This window comes from Carassius carassius, chromosome 15, assembly GCF_963082965.1.
Source record: "Carassius carassius chromosome 15, fCarCar2.1, whole genome shotgun sequence".
NCBI lineage: Eukaryota > Metazoa > Chordata > Actinopteri > Cypriniformes > Cyprinidae > Carassius > Carassius carassius.
This window is the reverse complement of record NC_081769.1, coordinates 26,921,586-26,942,445: the sequence shown is the minus strand read 5'-3', so window position 1 is coordinate 26,942,445 and position 20,860 is coordinate 26,921,586. Positions and strand designations below refer to the sequence as shown.

Genomic DNA, 20,860 nt, shown 5'->3' with positions numbered 1-20,860 from the left:
AACAATTTTTTTCACCCCAAAGAATGCTATCCAAAAAGAATGCTGTGTTCAGAAACCTATGGTGATATTTAAGAAAACAAAAACATTTCCAGTCATTTTGTAACCAGTCATGGTAGCTAAACTATTAGTCAGTGACATGCTAAGACAACAGCCTGATCAGTTAACAATATGCTAAACAATATTTCAAACAAATTGGATAGCAGCAATTAAAGCACTGAAAGTAACAAATTAAATAAATAAAAAGACAATACGATTCAACATTACATTATTCTGAGGTGATAGAATTACTGAACTAATTTGACTTTCTGAACCGCATACAGTATTTAATAAGACTAAATAATTAAATTAATGTTATTTGCACTTTAAAGGACGGTTCGCCCTCAAATTTTAATTCTGTTATGATTTACTCACCCTCACGTCATTCAAAAATGTTTGACAGAAGATAGTAATTCATACGGGTTTGGAACATGATGATGAGAAAATTGTTACAGAATTTTCAGTGACCTATCGTGATAAAAGATTTGTCTTTGAAAATTCCCAAATATTTATTCCACAAATAAATAAACAACTAAAAGAATCCTCAATGAAAATGAATCAGAAGAAAATGTTGAATAAAGTTATTTTTGTTTGATTTGCGCACAAAAAGTATTCTTGTAGCTTCATAAAACTAGGGGAATTAATGACAGAATTTTGAGTGAACTATCCCTTTAATTCGACTTCAGAAATGTAATTAAAGAATACACACCTCACTCTGAAGCAAACATTGTTTCCTCACTGCATGGTGCATTGTGACTTGAATAGGCAGGGTTAATGCGTCTCATTCATCTTCAGTCCTCCCAGCCTCATCCCTAAACCAGAGAGAGACAGATATGCTGCGGGGGAAACCCCATGCCCCAATTCAATTCTCTTGCCAATTCCAGCGATCCTGGGAATTCTATAGGGGAACCTTGGGGAGACTCCCTCTTTCCTCACCTTCATAGGCTCCCTCTGATCATTGCGTTTCTCTTCGAAAAATAGCACAGAGAGAAGTCACTTTCTACACATGGAGATTTATCTCCATTCACCATCTGCGGTGCGGAGTGTATGGATTACAGATGATTAATACCTTCACTGGCTCATCACCTGGGGAGTATCCACAGGGGCTTAAGTGTGTAATGCACAGCAGACATCCAAGTGTCTCCTCTCCGCCTCGTCCCACTATTTCCCATGCAGTACTATGGTAGCCTGTTTCTGCCTCCGAAGAAATAAATAGTTTAAAAAATGTTTTCCGTACTCAAAAGCATTTTGAGTTATAAAGCGACTAGGGCTTCTCATAACTAAATTTGCATCCTACAAAGTCGAAATTGCAAGATGTATGCCAAATTTAAGGGAAGAATCACTTCCGTAGTGGCAATTAGATGTCTTTACATAAACTGTATAAAACTGCTGAGTTGGAATAAATGCATTTACTCAGCAATTGCGACTTGATACTAGGGGCTGAAAATCTATCTCGTCTAACTTTAATGCAGTATTACCTGCATTGAGTAATAATTTGGAAAAACAAAGTCTAAAATTACAACAAAGACATACAAGCAAGATATTAAGTCTTATTAATATGCAGCAGTTTTCACTCGGTTTCTGTGTTGATGATGAACAACACCGTATAAGCATGTTACCATGAATTGCATTAGTTTCTACCTGTATATAGCATGTCTCATGTTACACCAGAGCATCTTGGCAAATTCTTTTCAAATGTGAGATGGATGACACTTCAACTTCAACCATAGTAATGGTGATTATTATCCTCTTTATTGCTATTATCATTCAGTGGTCCAAGGGTGGTCCGAACAGGCTTCTAACCGCTCAATAGCTTATAGCGGCTCAGAGAAGAGCTGATCTTTGAAAACGACAAGTTAAAACATTCCTAGAAAACCGATTGAGAGAGAAAAATAATGCTTTGAAATCTATGCATTTAGACATATAGATCCATCTAAACAGTGTTCCTGTTGCTCAAGTGGTAGAGCATTGCGTTAGCAGCACAAGGTTGTGGGTTCAATTCCCAGGGAACACATGTTAGGTAAAAATTGTTAGCCTGAATGCACTGCAAGTTTCTAAAAGCATCTGCTAAATGCATAAATTGAATTTAAATACTGTTACATTGAGTCAAAAAATGCAGTCCTTTATTATTGTGAGATTTAAAGTTCTGATTATGAGAAAAAACTCATAATTGCAAGATACAGTCCCAATTAAAGGAAACAAAGTTGCAAATGTGAGTCATATTATGAAAAATCACATTGTAAAATGTAATATCTATTATAAGTTGAGAATGTAAAAATGGCTAAATACAGTATAAAGTAGCAAATATGAGAAAATCGTATGTGAGAAAATATGAAAATATATGATATATGATCAAAATATGATCACTTTTATGAGAATTTGAGGTTTATGAGATATAATCATATTGCAAGGTTTAAAGTCATATAGCAAGTACAGTTGTGATATTTAAAGCTGTACTTTACAATAAAATGTTGCAAGTGCAAGAAACAATATAATTGAGAGAAATACAGTCATGTTGTGAAACTGCATCCATACATAACAGATCAATGGACTTGCTGTTCAGGGGTAGCTTGGTAACAAAGCTTGCTGTTCAGGGGTAGACTTGAGGTTGAGCTCTGACATAACCTAAAGGAATTAGAAATATCACGGACAACTAATCCACAGTGCTTTGTCTTTGACTTCAATGAAATAGCATTTAAATGCCCCAGCTGTTGGATCTTTTTGGAATGGAGTCTGAGAAATTAGAGCTGCGATTACTGGAACACTAAATCAGATGCAGCAGTTTCCACTCGGTTTCTGTGTTGATGATGAACAACACCGTATAAGCATGTTACCATGAATTGCATTAGTTTCTACCTGTATATAGCATGTCTCATGTTACACCAGAGCATCTTGGCAAATTCTTTTCAAATGTGAGATGGATGACTCTTCAACTTCCTCTTTTTAAAAACTTCTTAATGTTCATGAAAGATCCCTAAACTTGGAAAAGAGCAAAAAGGAGGAAAAGAAAAACACCCTCCTGACTACAGATGGCACTATTGCATTAAGTTAAAAGGCGGTTTTGTGGGTCTTGCATATCACTCACACATCAAAGTGATTGACATGTTCTTTTACAGACCACTTACAAGCCTTTAATGACCTTTACAAGAGAGGGCATTGGCTTCTTCCATTCTTAGTTGCCTGGGATACAAGAATCCACATGTAAATGATATTCTCTCTCAAATGAACCATCCTTGATGGTTCCTCAAAAAGCTACACTTCAATGCAGCGGTTCCTGTAAAAATAACCGCTCTGTCAGTCTCCCTCCGCGGTCCCCAGGCTTTCGTTGGTTCTGCGAGCTTGGAATGTGAAATCAAACGCATACACATCCACTGACCAAAGTATTAAAACTGATGAGTAAATGACTTTCACCGCTCCCACTTCAGGCTTTCAAGCCCCTTAACAAGTCAGTCGGTCCACGAGGGAAAAAAAAAAAGAGAGGCAATAAAGTCAACGCTCAACTTTTCCACCGGACTGCATGTGAAATTATGAGACAATTGCCACGACTTAATAAACAAAAGAGATGGAAGTAGCAGCTCACCCGGCACGGGTAAGAAATAATGCTCATTTAGTCCCAAAAGCGAAGTGACCATTACAAATGAACACAGTAAGAAACCAGACCTCCTTTTCACAGCCTCTCTCAATCTTTCCCTTTCTGCCACTTGAGAAAAACCCAAATTTATGCATTCAAAGTGCTTTTGTTTTAAGCCACCGGCCAAGCTTTCCTGCCGGTCTTGCTGTAATTGAGGGGCACGAGTTCCAGTCGGATCGTTGGGAGTGAGAGAGTGCCTGCTGCTCAGCCTTCTTTTAATGGGAATTTCTGTTGCTCTTAAGTATTTCAACAGATCCCAGCAGCTGCCCAATGGGGTAGCGTGAAGCTTGGGCTCTATCGCTTCTTGAAGTCTTCTGATGGCACATTATATGACCATAGTAATGGTGATTATTATCCTCTTTATTGCTATTATCATTCAGTGGTCCAAGGGTGGTCCGAACAGGCTTCTAACCGCTCAATAGCTTATAGCGGCTCAGAGAAGAGCTGATCTTTGAAAACGACAAGTTAAAACATTCCTAGAAAACCGAGTGAGAGAGAAAAATAATGCTTTGAAATCTGTGCATTTAGACATATAGATCCACCTAAACAGTGTTCCTGTTGCTCAAGTGGTAGAGCATTGCGTTAGCAGCACAAGGTTGTGGGTTCGACTCCCAGGGAACACATGTTAGGTAAAAATTGTTGATGAATTGTTGCCTGAATGCACTGCAAGTTTCTAAAAGCATCTGCTAAATGCATAAATTGAACTTAAATACTGTTACATTGAGTCAAAAAATGCAGTCCTTTATTTAGCTGAAAAAGCAAGAGATTCTTAGATGATCTTTCAGTTGTGAGATTTAAAACTAATCAAAATATTCCAAAAAAACAGTCTGAGAGAAGAAATGCTCCTTGGATATTAATGGATGACACAGATAATTGATCAATGAAGAGACTCACCAAAACACGGGTATGGTTAGTCAAAAATGCAGTCCTTTATTTGCTAAGAAAGAAGCTGATCTTCCAGCTGGTTCATTTATTTTACTAAGAAACAGATCAGTCATGACATCAGTTTCTTGCACATACACTAAGTACATTTCCATCTTCTCACAGTCTTCTCTTTTTTTATAAACTACAAGAACTGACCGAACTAAAAACATTACGTAGATTTTCCTTTTCACGCTCACTTCCATCGCAGACACATTTGATTCCACCAGGCGACCCAATGATAAGCTCTTAATAATAAATAAAGGAGTGCTGAAGGTTGAATCAAGAAACTTGTGGAATGGTTTGGGGTGTCTGAAGCCTACCCGGAGACCTCAAAACAATACAGAGATGGATGAACCGATACAGAGGTGGTTGGGTTGGGTGGTCTGGTTTGAGGGTGGTGGTGGTGTACTCTAGTGAGCAGGGAGAGCTGCCATGGTGTTGTGGTGACAGAGGTTGTGGGGGCGGGGGGGCAGAGCTGAGGTTTAAGACATGGTGATCTGCATGGACTCCAACATTTCTTCTACCGCCTTCACCGAGCATTTGTTTTCCTTCTTCCCACGGCCCGCCCTCTAGGAGAAACGGAGAGAGAGAGAGAGGGGTTGATGAAAGGACATCATTCCATTTACAATGTTTTTGCATTACGTTTTATCATAGTCCATGACATACTAATGTTAAAAGACAAATATTTGCGTACAATTCCCATATCTCCTTGCAGGAGCTGCATTCATAAAGCACTTCAGACTTGTTCTAAGAGGGAGAAGAGTATGTAATGACCATCGTTACAAATCTTTGCAATTTAAGGCCCCATCCCAGGGTGCCTAAATTAGAGAATGCAAATAGTACATGGGTTATTTTAAAATTTTATTTCCTGGAGACTCCCCAGTACACCCTTGAAGCAACCAAGGTTTGTATTAATGTGCTGGCACTCATAATCTTTGCATTCAGTGCATTTTAACATGTTCTATCAGTTTCTTCGTGGAAAACGGAGCAAAAATGGACGACTTGCAATGCACTGCGACTAGCAAGTACTTTAGCAAATCATGGTTCATGGCTATAACTAAAGCCTATTATAAAGTACTTTATATACAGTACAGACCAAAAGTTTGGACACCTTCTCATTCAAAGAGTTTTCTTTATTTTCATGACTATGAAAATTGTAGAGTCACACTGAAGGCATCAAGGGCTATTTGACCAAGAAGGAGAGTGATGGGGTGCTGCGCCAGATGACCTGGCCTCCACTAGGGGTGAGCTGGATCGCAGACAGAAGGCAAAAGGGCCAACAAGTGCTAAGCATCTCTCAGGGAACTCCGTAAAGACTGTTGGAAGACCATTTCAGGTGACTACCTCTTGAAGCTCATCAAGAGAATGCCAAGAGTGTGCAAAGCAGTCATCAAAGCAAAAGGTGGCTACTTTGAAGAACCTAGAATATGACATATTTTCAGTTGTTTCACACTTTTTTGTTATGTATATAATTCCACATGTGTTAATTCATAGTTTTGATGCCTTCAGTGTGAATGTACAATTTTCATAGTCATGAAAATAAAGAAAACTCTTTGAATGAGAAGGTGTGTCTAAATTTTTGGTCTGTACTGTAAGTATTTTAATTTAATTGAGAAATTATCCTGGAACTTCATTTTCAATTTTAGTTTTATTGAAAACTGGCTCAAAAATAGTTTAAATGGTGATGACGCTTTTGCCTGCACTAGTAGAGTAATTGAGATGCCACCGCAGATCTCTCTTCGTCTCTCCTTGTTTGCCCTATGAGAGTAAAAGGATTGGAGGGATACTACGGCCTAATGAGTCACCAACTTACAAGCTCACTCACAAAAACCCATTAGCCGACAGCCCCCACGGCCAAGCATACTTACACGCTCTTGCCACATCCGCCTGTGACTCATCTGAGTCCCTCTGCCTCACTCAAACTGGACAAATTGAGCATATCGCCCAAACCTCACTCCTCTATCCTCCCCTCCAGCAATTGACATAATAAACCAATCCACTATCCATTAAAGGCTGTGCTCTCCGTTTCTCCTCATTAGTCACGTCTGATGTCTGCAACATATCCCAATCACCACAGCAACTCCAGCTAAAGCAGCAGTTGTGTAAGGTGTTTTGGAGGAAATTAAGAAGTCAAGGCTGGGTATCATAACCTCTGCTGGTAGATGCTGCAACTACACCAAAAATGAGCATCATGATGACAATTAAACTATTTTAATAATAAAAAAATACAGTTAACCAAAATGAGAAAAATAAACAAATGCCTTGCTTCAAATAATCCAGTGTTGTCAGTAATGTTGGGGATTGAACTCAAGCTGCTGTGGCAAAGCTGAATTTTTAGAAGCCATTACTCCAGTCTTCAGCATCACTTGATTCTTCAGAAATCATTTGAATATGCTGATTTGCATATATGCCCCATGCAAAGATGTCAGATTTCAAATTGACTCAATTGCATAGACCTGCCACCCTTTGTTATTGTTGCTATATCCAACAAGCCATGGGGCTCTCACGTCACACATCATGTTTTCAACCAGTGAAAAATACATCGTCGGGCAAAGAGAAACAAAGTGCTGACAGACAAGTCTCAGCTCTCAAATTTTGTAGTTTTTTAAGAAATTCAAAGAATAATTTGTTACTAATAAGTTTTTTGGTTGTTTAATGTGTCGTGATGGATCGCTGTAGTGCCTCAGTTCAAGCAGCATGTAAGCGATCATCTCTTCCTCTTAGTTGCAGCACAAAATAAACATGAATGAACATCAGAAGTATCCGTTTCAACCGCGGTAAGATGTCAATACACAGCATTTTTCAAGTTCAATTCCACCAATGTTAATCTATTCTTCTGACTGTTTTGTTTGTCAGATAAAAATGGCAGATTTGGCTTTATGACAAGTCAAATCACCTGTAAACCAAACTCCATGTGAAGGGTCAGTTGTGCCAGCCTAAAAAATGCCATTCAGATGAATGGGAAAGCTAATAGACAGCTTTCTCCAGGTATTCTAGACCTTCTGCATCTGCATCGTAAAGGGCTGTGGGTGTGCTTGTAAAAGGAAAGAGCCAGCCATCCCAGTGAACTCATTGGGTAAACAGACAAAAAGCACGCAAAGCTTGGCAGAGAAAGCATGGCAGTGCCGTTTCTGAGCTTGGCAGTGCATATCTGTGTCTTTGCAAGTAATTCATGGGTCCCGCTGGACATGTACACATACAGAGAGACAAATGTTATTTTCTTACTGGGAAACATTGCTAGATTAATAGAGTTGATATGTGGTCTGTGCCAGGCTGCCGTTCCCAGCATTCTCACAAAATCCCCACATTGTTGTGCAAGTAAGCTGTGTGGTTTGTTCTGAATGATGGATTCCATCACGTTTTAGTCGAGTGCAAAAGTCAAGGGCATCTACAAATGGCACAGAGGACTACTCGATGTTCAGCAGTCCAAGCATATCATGGATTTCAAAACATGCTGACTCATGATCTCAATGTTTTAATGTTTGCATTGATTGTTGCAAACAAGCGACTGGGTAATTGCAATTACTCAAATTAAGGAATATGCGTGTGCCTTTTGTTTCTTGAGTGTTCTATGATGGTCTGACCCTGTCGTATCACTCAATCTGCTTTGAGTGAGGGCTATGGCATTATGAATCAGAAGCACTCTGTTGCACCCTAATCCATCAGCGAAGTGAGTCATCATATTATGAAACGTGGACTGACTCAGGCCTTGACAGCCACTGTGGCTGAGTGATATCAGCAGTGAATTATTAGCTCTATATTGAGAAAGAAGGATGAAGTTAATGTATTTATGCTCAAAGTCAAACACAGAAAGCACTAAGAGGAAAAAAGAAGTGAGTTGAGCAGAGAATGTGCCATCAAATTCAATTCGAACAATTGTCCGAGGACATCAACCGTGGCCAGAAAGTGACTTGAATGGTATGCAAACCAACTGAGGTTGGAAGGCACCGTTAACCTCCAGAAGACCTCATCAATCAAAGCTACTCTGCTAAAGGGTGACTCAACTTCTCTTTGAAAGACCTCAGAAGTTCTTCAAAGCAAGGAATACAACAGGTTATATGCTGACCTCTCAATACAACCAAGGTTTTTTTTTGGGTACAGTGAACAAGGTTCAGGATAAATGGCTTATTCTGAACAGCCTTAGGTTAATTCCTTCTTGAATATTCAATGCCGTTTCACAATATCTGTCACTAGAGGACACGCATGATTCTAGCACAGGATTTCAAGCTTCCAGCCTTCTCTTATAAGCAACATCAAAGCCCAATACATTGTGTCAAAAAAAGAATCTATGCATCATATGCAATACCTCCCAAGCACCAACACCGTCAGCAGATATCCATTGATGTTATGCACAGTGTTTACCAAAAATGAAAATTCTGTCATTGTTCTGTCTAACCCTAACCAGAAAACTGACCTTTCAAGGGATAGTTCACCCAAAAATGAAAATTCTGTCATTAATTACTTACCCTCATGTCATTCCAAACCCGAAAGAACTTTGTTCATCTTCAGAACACAAATTAAGATATTTTGGATGATTTACGAGAGCTCTCTGACCCTCCCATAGACAGCAAGGATACTACCACAATCAAGGTCCAGAAACATAAGGACATCTTTAAAATAATCCATGTGCTTCAACCGTAATTTTACGAAGCTATGAGAATACTTTTTGCGTGCAAAAATAACAACTTTATTCAACAATTCATCTCCTCTGCGTAAAGAGAGCTCTCTGAATTCATCAAAAGTATCTGAACCCTTAAATGCATGAATGTTTTGCCAATCATTATTACATTGAAAATTTTTTTTTTCCAGTGTGTTGGCACAACGACTGACACAGTATTTAAAACAAAACCATTTCATTGACACATCAATCCAAAAGGCTGGTATTGCAGGCTTCTTGGGATGCCTTGAACATAATAGGATCATATGGCATCAAATTCAGACTGCAAAGAAAGAAGGAAAAGCTCTTCATGTCTTGTTCCTCGATCTGGCCAATGCCTATGGGTCAGTCTCTCATTTGGTTTTGTGGGCTGCTTTTGATTTCTTCCAGGTGCCGACTATAATCGCAAATCTAGTGAAACACTACTTCCAGGATATACAGTTTTGCCTTACAACATCAGGCTTCACCACAAGTTGGCAACCCCTGGAGGTAGGCATCATGACGAGGTGCACCATCTCCCCATTAGCCTTCACGATGGCAATGGAGATCATTATTAGAGCCTCAAAATGGGTTGTGGGAGGAGAACGTCTACAATGTAATCAGAAGTTACCACCAATTCGAGCCTGTATGGATGATCTAACAACACTCACATCAAGTGTCCCCTGCACCAAGAGACTGCTGGAGAAACTTCATCAAAATATAACATGGGCGAGGATGAAGTTAAAGCCCAGTATGTGCAGAAGCATCTCCATCCTGAAAGGACAAGTCACAGACCAAAGATTTCATGTCGGCGGAACACCTGTACCAACAGTCTTAGAAATGCCAGTAAAGAGCTTGGGGAGATGGTATGATACGAAACTCAGAGACACCGAGCAGTTTGGACATCTAAAAAATGATATCAACATGTATATGGAGCGCATTAACAAGACATTGTTACCAGGAAAACTTAAGGTGTGGTGCTTTCAGTTTGGCATACTCCCAATACTCTTGTGGCCGTTAACTGTGTATGAGATCCCCATCACAAAAGTTGAAAAGTTGGAACAGCTGATAAGCACACAGTTGAAGCAGTGGCTGGGAATTCCACGTTGTTTAAGTTCTGTCTGACTTTATGGACATGGCAAGCTGGAATTACCAATCACAGGGCTCGTGGAAGAGTTCAAATGCACCAAGGCAAGGCTCGTCATGACCCTGACTGAATCCGAGGATGCAGTCATTTGAGCAGCAGCCCCCTGAGTGGTAGCGGGAAGGAAGTGGACTCCATCAGAAGCTGTTCAGAGTGCAAAGTCTGCGCTTCACTTCAGAGATGTGGTTGGACAAGTACAGCATGGGAGGGCAGGGTTTGGACTCATCCCAAAAACTCCTCTTTGGCACAAAGCAACATCAGTGCAGAAGAGACAGCTAGTGGTAGAAGAAGTATGAGACAGGAGGAGGGTGAGTGACATGCCAAAGCTGTCTCAATGGCCAAGCAGGGGAAATGGACCAGCTGGGAGGGCCTGGAGAAGAAAAAGCTCAGTTGGCGTGACATCTGGCAAATGGATGGAGCACGGCTGAGTTTTGTCATCAGAGCCACATACGACCTGCAACCATCCCCTCAAAATATGAAACAGTGGTATGGAGAAGATCCCGCCTGTTCCCTGTGTCAAGTACCTGCATCCCTAAGGCACATTCTATCAGGGTGCACTACAAGTCTCACCCAAGGGCGCTATACTTGGCGGCATAACCAAGTACTTAGAGAAATGGCATCAATACTAGAACAGAGACGAACCACCACAAACAACCTCCCACAAACATTGGCAGGACAGGTCAACTTTACAAACTTTGTACCAGCTGGCCAACATCCAGAGCATCCTATAACACCAAAAGTTGCAAGCTTCCTGCAATCAGCGCGGGATTGGAAATTGGAAGTGGACCCTGATAAGAAGCTTGTGTTTCCCCCAGAAATAGTGGCTACAACACTCCAGCCAGACATGGTCCTGTGGTCTCTAACATCAAAGCTGGTATATGTTGTCGAATTAACAGTACCATGGGAAGAGGGGGTCGAAGAGGCTTATGAGAGGAAAAAGAACAAATATTCTGACCTGGCAGCTGAAGCATCCCAGAACGGCTGGAAGACTAGCATCTTTCCAGTAGAGGTGGGATGCAGGGGATTTGTTGCAACATCTACCACCAGTTTGCTAAAAAAAAATAGGGGTGAAGGGTCGCTCTCTCCAACAGGCCATCAAGTTCATATCAAGTGCTGCTGAAAAAAGCAGTAACTGGCTCTGGATCAAGCGCAAGGATCCCATCTGGGCAGTAAGGTAGAGACAGATGGTATGCGGTCAGGCTTAGGCCCGACTCAGGGAGAACGTTTTTTAAATTTTAATAAAATGAAAACTAAAAGACTTTCAAATCACATGAGCCAATATTTTATTCACAATAGAACATAGATAACATAGCAAATGTTTAAACTGAGAAAGTTTACAATTTTATGCACAAAATGAGCTCATTTCAATTTTGATTTCTGCTACAGGTCTCAAAATAGTTGGGACGGGGCATGTTTACCATGGTGTAGCATCTCCTTTTCTTTTCAAAACAGTTTGAAGATGTCTGGGCATTGAGGCTATGAGTTGCTGGAGTTTTGCTGTTGGAATTTGGTCCCATTCTTGCCTTATATAGATTTCCAGCTGCTGAAGAGTTTGTGGTCGTCTTTGACGTATTTTTCGTTTAATGATGTGCCAAATGTTCTCTATAGGTGAAAGATCTGGACTGCAGGCAGGCCAGGTTAGCACCCGGACTCTTCTACGACGAAGCCATGCTGTTGTTATAGCTGCAGTATGTGGTTTTGCATTGTCCTGCTGAAATAAACAAGGCCTTCCCTGAAATAGACGTTGTTTGGAGGGAAGCATATGTTGCTCTAAAACCTTTATATACCTTTCAGCATTCACAGAGCCTTCCAAAACATGCAAGCTGCCCATACCGTATGCACTTATGCACCCCCATACCATCAGAGATGCTGGCTTTTGAACTGAACGCTGATAACATGCTGGAAGGTCTCCCTCCTCTTTAGCCCGGAGAACACGGCGTCCGTGATTTCCAACAAGAATGTCAAATTTGGACTCGTCTGACCATAAAACACTATTCCACTTTGAAATAGTCCATTTTAAATGAGCCTTGGCCCACAGGACACGACGGCGCTTCTGGACCATGTTCACATATGGCTTCCTTTTTGCATGATAGAGCTTTAGTTGGCATCTGCTGATGGCACAGCGGATTGTGTTTACCGACAGTGGTTTCTGAAAGTATTCCTGGGCCCATTTAGTAATGTCATTGACACAATCATGCCGATGAGTGATGCAGTGTCGTCTGAGAGCCCGAAGACCACGGGCATCCAATAAAGGTCTCCGGCCTTGTCCCTTACGCACAGAGATTTCTCCAGTTTCTCTGAATCTTTTGATGATGTTATGCACTGTAGATGATGAGATTTGCAAAGCCTTTGCAATTTGACGTTGAGGAACATTGTTTTTAAAGTTTTCCACAATTTTTTTACGCAGTCTTTCACAGATTGGAGAGCCTCTGCCCATCTTTACTTCTGAGAGACTCTGCTTCTCTAAGACAAAGCTTTTATAGCTAATCATGTTACAGACCTGATATCCATTAACTTAATTAATCACTAGATGTTCTCCCAGCTGAATCTTTTCAAAACTGCTTGCTTTTTTAGCCATTTGTTGCCCCCGTGCCAACTTTTTTGAGACCTGTAGCAGGCATTAAATTTTAAATGAGCTAATTAAGTGGATAAAAGTGTAAAATTTCTCAGTTTAAACATTTGCTACGTTATCTATGTTCTATTGTGAATAAAATATTGGCTCATGTGATTTGAAATTCCTTTAGTTTTCATTTTATTAAAATTAAAAAAACGTCCCAACTTTTCCGGAATTCGGGTTGTAGAGGGTATGGCATGGAGGTGGGTGTACCTGGGACGCTGGGTACACTGTTGAGCCTTCTGGAGATGTTGTGGGCTTAAATCAATGAAACGTCGATGAAGCAGGGTTCCCACCTGATGACCCCAATGACATACCTTACCCTCCCTTTGTTTTTACCACTCAACACCGATTGCTACTATCAAGAGTTTCCTTCTAAAGGGATTGAAACATCTAGTTCTATTAGCTTTACATATTCGGGTCTTTAGCGACCCAAACCTATATATCCAGCATGGATGGATCTCTAACTGCTGCAATAGCAAAAAACTCCCTTGATATTTTAAGAACAATTACAGAAGAATAAAACAAAGCATATTTTGTTACCTTTTGAAATTTAAAAGGGTTCGATTTGAGCAGATGATTTTACCATTGCTGTCATCATCAGAGCATCCACAGTGCATTCAGCATCTGCCTCACATTCACAATCTCAGCCACATTCTCAAAACTAGCATTTTCAATGACTTCATATTCAATGTTTTGATCACTGGCACCTTATTCACCACATCCAGCATCAAATTACAATGACATTTATATTTCATTGCGTATAGTAATTGCTCTGCAGTAAAGCCATTCAAACCAGTTCCATTTTTGCTGATGATATTTGTTTGTTTTATATCTGTGTAACTTTTTTTTATATTGTTTATAATTAATAGATATAGATTCTAAGAAAGTTGATGTCTAAGTAAAAAAAAAAAAATGAAGGAGGGACAAGGTAGAGAATGATGACCTGGGTCGCTAAAGACCCGAGGTATGCATTTAAGGGTTAATTTGTGTTCCAAAGTAATGAAGGACTTACTGGTTTGGAAAGACATGACGGTGAGTAATTAATGACAGAATTTTTTTGGGGGGTGAACGATCCCTTAAACACTAATAGTCATGCTGTTCCAAATCTGTTTCGACTTACTTTCGTCTGCAGAACAAAATATATATATAAATGTAAGTAAATGAGGTCCAAAACAAAACTGAACCCAACAGCATTGTATGGACCAAAAAAAAACATTCTTAAATAAATCTATAAGCAGTGACGTTCTTTTTGAGTAAAATCTCTCCTGAGGCATACAGCTCAGTAAATGCAGGAATCTAGAAAGATACAGAAGATGATTGTGTGAAGCAAGACAGAAGGAACGAAAGGAACATTAATATCCATTATTGGGTGGTCTGGAAATTCCAACAGAAACCCAGCCAAGTTTTAAACCACCCTGAGGCTAGGAGACCACAAGGTCGATATGTTACTTTTGAAAGTGGAAAACAGTCCTTGAATGTTTACTTCTATAAAAGAAATTTTTAAAAGTAACAATGCATATTTCATAGGCCCAAATATTTATATTTCATAAAAGTCAGTTGGATCCTAAGTTGTTTTGGATCTCATTGTCTTTCATTGTATGAACAAAAACAGTTGAAACATTCTTCAAAATATATATATATTTTTGATATATATATAATGTTTGTCTGTTACAGAATTGGAACAACATGATGGTGAGTAAGATGCCATTTTTCCTTTATGGATAACGGCAAGATCTAGTTCATTCTGATCAGACTCTTGTCTTGTGGTGAACCTCTGAAGAAATCATCTTTGGAACTCAGATGCCCACCAACATGTCAAAGTAAAGGGGGCTCCATCAAGAGTGTGTGACAAGAGTCCTCCAACCACACAGGAAACACTCCAAGGGTACACTTGTGTGTGTGTGTGGCCCCTGATGACCCTATTTGCTGACTAAGGGCCTCTTTATTACACTTTTAACTGTCAATCCTTAAAAAAATCAATGTATATCATAACCGATGGCGGTTAAGATTTCTTATAAATGTATAATATTTACATTGTGTACCATGGCAACAGTATAAACCGCTTTAGTGATACCATGCGTGGTGCACTTCACTTTTTCCTCTCTTCTGCTATCATTATTGCCTCCCTTTGCAGCCGTGGTGTGCGCGCTGCATATTTTCCCCTTGCTAACTCCCGGGGCCTGTGTTTGGCACCAGCTGGTATGCTTCATAGGGATAGTGGCACTTTAACATGCAGACATAGAAAACAGCTGCGTAACACAATGCCAGGCCCTGTGGGCTTAAGTCAACACATTAGCTGCGCTCTGCTTGGGCACGCGTGTTCAGCACAGACCCAGCATGAAGGCATGGCATACGCTCACTGTCTGGGGATGTACACCACTGTCTGTATATCAGACTGTGCCTGCAAGACAGAAAAGAAAGAACACAGGCAGCCAAACGGCACTGCCAGTAACTAAGGCTGGGCAATCTGAGTAGGTAAAGACAGTATATCTATGGCATGATTTAAAGGGTTAGTTCATCGAAAAATCATAATTATGTTATTAATAACTCACCCTCATGTCGTTCCAAACCCGTGAGACATCCGTTTATCTTTGGAACACAGTTTAAGATATTTTAGATTTAGTCCGAGAGCTCTCAGTCCCTCCATTGAAACTGTGTGTACGGTATACTGTCCATGTCCAGAAAGGTAAGAAAAAAATAATCAGAGTAGTCCATGTGACATCAGAGGGTCAGTCAGAATTTTTTGAAGCATCGAAAATACATTTTGGTCCAAAAATAGCAAAAACTATGAATTTATTCATCAGTCTTCTCTTCCGTGTCTGTTGTGAGAGAGTTCAAAACAAAGCAGTTTGTGATATCCGGTTCGCGAACAAATCATTCGATGTAACCGGATCTTTTTGAACTAGTTCACCAAATCGAACTGAATCGTTTGAAACGGTTTGCGTCTCCAATACGCATTAATCCACAAATGACTTAAACTGTTAACTTTTTTTATGTGGCTGACACTCCCTCTGAGTTCAAACAAACCAATATCCCAGAGTAATTCATTTACTCAAACAGTACATTGACTGAACTGCTGTGAAGAGAGAACTGAAGATGAACACCGAGCCGAGAGTATCAGCCACATTAAAAAAGTTAACAGCTTAAGTCATTTGTGGATTAATGCGTATTGGAGACGCGAACCGTTTAAAACGATTCAGTTCGATTTGGTAAACTGGTTCAAAAAGATCCGGTTACATCGAATGATTCGTTCGCGAACTGGATATCACAAACTGCTTTGTTTTGAACTCTCTCACAAGAGACACAGAAGAGAAGACAATGCTGAATAAAGTCGTAGTTTTTGCTATTTTTGGACCAAAATGTATTTTCGATGCTTCAAAAAATTCTAACTGACCCTCTGATGTCACATGGACTACTTTTTAATGATGTTTTTCTTATCTTTCTGGACATGGACAGTATACCATACACACAGTTTCAATGGAGGGACTGAGAGCTCTCGGACTAAATCTATAATATCTTAAACAGTGTTCCAAAGATAAACGGAGGTCTCACGGGTTTGGAACGACATGAGGGTGAGTTATTAAATAATGATTTTTCGATGAACTAACCCTTTAAAGGATTCAACATCAAACAAAATACTGAAATTAGCATTTCGACACACCATGCATATTTTATTTTATTGTAATTTTTTTTTGGAAGCCAAAATGTTTTTTTCAAGATTCTGCGGTTAACGGAATGTTTGAAGAGACACATGTATGGACATAAATATATATGTATATATACATATATATATCAATATACTCAAAATCAAATATACTCTTTCAAAATACACACATATATATATATATATATATGCATATGCACAATATTAACTGATAAATTTGTTAAATATATATTTTTTTAATTTAATTTAATTTTTAAAATCTGTCTATCCATCTATCTATAAATTTAGATAAACTAAATCAACATCCCTACTCATGAATTCCTCTCACCTGATAGGCTCTGCTAATCTGAGAAGTGGCCCACGCGGCATACTTCACGTTGTCCTTTTTCACCTTTGCACTAACTTTAGGGCTGGCGGCGATATGACTGGCCGACTGCAGGAGAAGAGACAACAAATAAGGGTGAGATGGACCACAGTGTTGGAGGAAACACATAAAGATTAGAGTATCACCATTCCAACAAAGAGTCAATAAAGAGTCATGAGATAAATGCCCATCGACTCCCACCTAAAGTCCACATAATGGAAGGGTGGCTAAACTCTGATGGCAACGTAGGGGTATTTTTTAAAGGGTGGAAAATGTGATGGTTTTGAGCCTGGTTGAGCAGTGAAAAAAAGCCAGGGCGCTGTGTTAACGCAGCTTGATGTGTCTCGCATCATAGATAGGATAGGCGGTGCTGACAGGCCTGGGAGTGTCAGGGAGGCGGCGTGTGAACGGCATAGCGCAACGTGAATCATGCTCTCCAGCCGCTACACGATCTCCTTTCCACAACCACAAATCCTCCATCTTTCCCTCGCTATTGCTATTAGACCCGCTCAGCGGAGCTAGAAGTGCTCTGTTGGCTAGCATGAAAGCCCTTACCCATGGATGTGCTGAAACTTTAACTGCACACAATCAACCTCATCTCTGTCTCTGGCAGCAAATCCCTCGGCTTCTGGATTTTGGGGTGTGTAAGATTGGTAGGCCCTGCAAATAGGCACTGTTAAGGAAAATTTTTGGTCACCCGAGTCCCAATCTATAATAATTTTTATACTATTTTTTGTTTTAGTTATAGTCTTTTGGCGAAAATGTCCTGTAAATTTAGTCATTATTTTGTCATTTATGCATCAAATTTACTGTTGATGAAAACAACATTTTACCTGAACTGAAAAATTAAAGCAAATATTCAAAATTTTATATTAAATTTTATATTTATATGCTATTATAGTGTTTATTAATACTTCTAATTATTTTTACTTTTTTATATTAAAGTTTTAGTAATATTTGTATGTGATTAGTCACTTTTATTAGGTTTTGTTTCTTTAATATTTCTATTTAGCTTTATTTATTTATTTTTTAGTTCTACAAATTATAGTAGTTAACCTTATTTTATTTCAAGTAGTTTCCAAGTCACTTTTCTCATTTTCATTTAAGTTTTTGTATATTCATATATTGTAAAGTCAAACTAAATTAGACACCTTCAACATTTCTCACATTATCAGAATTTATTTCACTAATATATAGAAAATGGTAATAAGAGTTAAACTGTGTCAGAAAAAGCTTTGATAGAAAGGTATGCAATGAATCAGGCTGAATAGCTGTCAGCTGTTAAATTTAAGTACACAATTAGATAATACCAATTTAGGTCAACCAATTACCAAGCAATGCTTAATTTGGTTCAGTCTGTGGTGTACAAAGATCATATTAGCAATTAAAGAAAAACACTTAAGCAAAACACCAAAGTCAAGGTGTCTTTTTAATCAATTTACAGGTGGTCCACTTCATGAAGAATATTTCTGTATAATACTTCACGGTTTAGGCTACTTTATTTTTGCTATCCTGCATAACTAGTATAAAAATATAAAACAATACTTTCTGGTGTCTGAATAATTTTTGGTTATTTTTAGCTTTATTTTAATAAAAAATGAGGGTAAGTAGTTAAGAACACTAGTATCAACATTTAAGAAAAACATTATGTCAAAAGTGTTCTTGTTGTGAGTCAACTTGTGCATTTCCAGAATTGTGTGATAGTAGTTGCAAAATAATTGACTTTTCCTCGTAATGCATGTTTTTTTGTTTGTTTGTTTTTTAGCTCACCTTCATTATCTTTGACAAAACAAAAAAAACACTCATTAACAAACATTTTTTGTCAGTTGCCAAATTCGGTCACAATCTCTTGTGTTTTTGCAGGATAGTGTAGTTTTCCGCTACATATGACTGGGTAACAGGCTCTTGGCTTTGTAGTACTGACCAACATCCCACTATTGCTAGCCTTGTTGCAGATCGCACATCAAAGGGAGCTGATGACTGTCATGGTTCTATGTTTGAACAACTGAAGCTTGCGTGTGTGTGTGTGTGTGTATGTTTGAACAAAGGGCCTGTGTGTGGCTCCCTGCGCACTCTCTGTCGGCCTTCTGCCCCTGGCTGGCTGTTTGTGTTCATATGTCAGGAGTCACTTACAAATGATGCATTGGTGTTAATGGACAACTTCCTGTTTAAATAAATACAGATGAAAGGCTTATTCAGCGCACATATTGCTTGAACCTTTCCAGGAGAGCCACGTGTGACGGAGCGGTTGCCATTTCTCTACCATTCTTTTATTGTCAAAGGTTTGTTTATCTCTAGAATAAACAGAGAAATGCCCTACAAAGGTCCGGTGGGTTACGTTACAGCAAAAAATTAATTGCGAGTTAGAGTTTTTCCAACACAGGCACTGGAAACATCAATTGCAACTGCACCCATGCGAACCAATCACAACCTCTGGATCCATTCACATGCAGAAAAAAAAAACGGAAATAGAGAAGGTGTCTGTTTTCTGAACAGCTCACCATGTAAAGGCCGAACAAGGCCCTCATGTTTCTGTTGTTAAGCTTCAGTGCCTGCGCAAAATACTTCCTGGCCAGCTCGAGGTTTTCCAGACCTCCCTGGGTGTACTTTACCTGGGGGAGATTGTAGAGGAAACAGAAAGGTGATGTTGTGTTATAGACACACTTAAAGCTGACATGAGATCTAAATAAACAGAACATGATCTAAATAAACAGGAAAATCCTACAAAAGATGCAACATGACGGATGCACGTAGCCTTAGAGTGCAAAAGCACTAAAAGGTGTGTTTTCTGTCCAATTACAAATGCAATGTTTCAAACGACAAAAATCTGAATATTAATATATATTTAATTTTTAATAACATGGTCATGTTAAGGTTGGCTGGAAAAAAGCAACTCCAAATAACATAGAAGATATAAAAGGATATGACTAAGATTTGAATAAGTGATGCAAACTTTTATTTCTGTATATAGACTCATCAACAGTAGAAGAACTAATCAAACAAAATTACATATTTTAACAATAAAATATTTGGTAAAAACAAGAATATATTCAAACATAAGATCATACACAGACAATAAATATACAAGTAAATAGTTTTGCGTATACAAATATATATTTGTATATTTATGTGGTTATATTTTACTTCTACTCATCTACAAAAATGCTGTGACTTTTGATTTTATCTATAAACACACATTTGTATAGTTGTTTATATCTTACTTTTTAGGATTTCTGAGCTTTTAAAGAACTATTTAACTATTTAAATGTTGGTTATTTAAATGAATTGCTTCAGATGGCACACTAATTTTTTCTCAAAGAAATAATAATAATAAAAAATCACCTTATATTGAAGAGGATCATTTGTTTCAGGCAGGGAGAAAGAAAGCTACTATACCTCTGCGTACTGTTCGCAGTACAGGTGATTATGTGGATTTGTCATCATCAGCTCTTCAAGACAAAAAGCTGCTTTTGCGTAACTGTGGGAAAGAAACAAGAGAAAGAAAAAAATGAAGATCATAGAAAACATCTCCCAGTAGCTTTGTGGCTGATCACACAAAGTGAAACTCAATCTCGTTGACAGTTGAGAGACATGACAGTCTGAGGTTTCCCTTTCATCAGCTTTTATGAGGGTTAATGGAAATCTGTGTATGAACACCCATATGGTCAAATGATGAACAAAGCTTTTCAACAGAGGTGGCAATCAGGCCCTAGATTCATTATCACCTTTTTACAGAAGGCCAAGATGAATCTGGTCTACCAATGTGTCCCTGGCATCATCACTGACATCTCGAGACTGTCTTAAGGTCATTCTCAAGAGTCGTTTCCACATGATATCACAGCTG

At 39.0% G+C, this 20,860-nt stretch overlaps 1 protein-coding gene across 1 annotated transcript in view; it reads right to left on the bottom strand.

The window, feature by feature from the left end:
- Positions 1 to 4,572: 4,572 nt before the first annotated feature.
- The window catches only part of LOC132158730 (ER membrane protein complex subunit 2-like), a 47,679-nt gene continuing 31,391 nt past the window's right edge, over positions 4,573 to 20,860 (bottom strand). Inside the window, exons 8-11 of the mRNA XM_059568274.1 lie at positions 20,413 to 20,494; positions 19,518 to 19,628; positions 16,981 to 17,085; positions 4,573 to 5,160 (exon numbers count right to left, since the gene is read on the bottom strand). Of these exons, the coding sequence (XP_059424257.1) occupies positions 5,074 to 5,160; positions 16,981 to 17,085; positions 19,518 to 19,628; positions 20,413 to 20,494 (385 nt within the window). The 3' untranslated portion in view covers positions 4,573 to 5,073. The remainder of the gene's footprint in view (positions 5,161 to 16,980; positions 17,086 to 19,517; positions 19,629 to 20,412; positions 20,495 to 20,860) is intronic.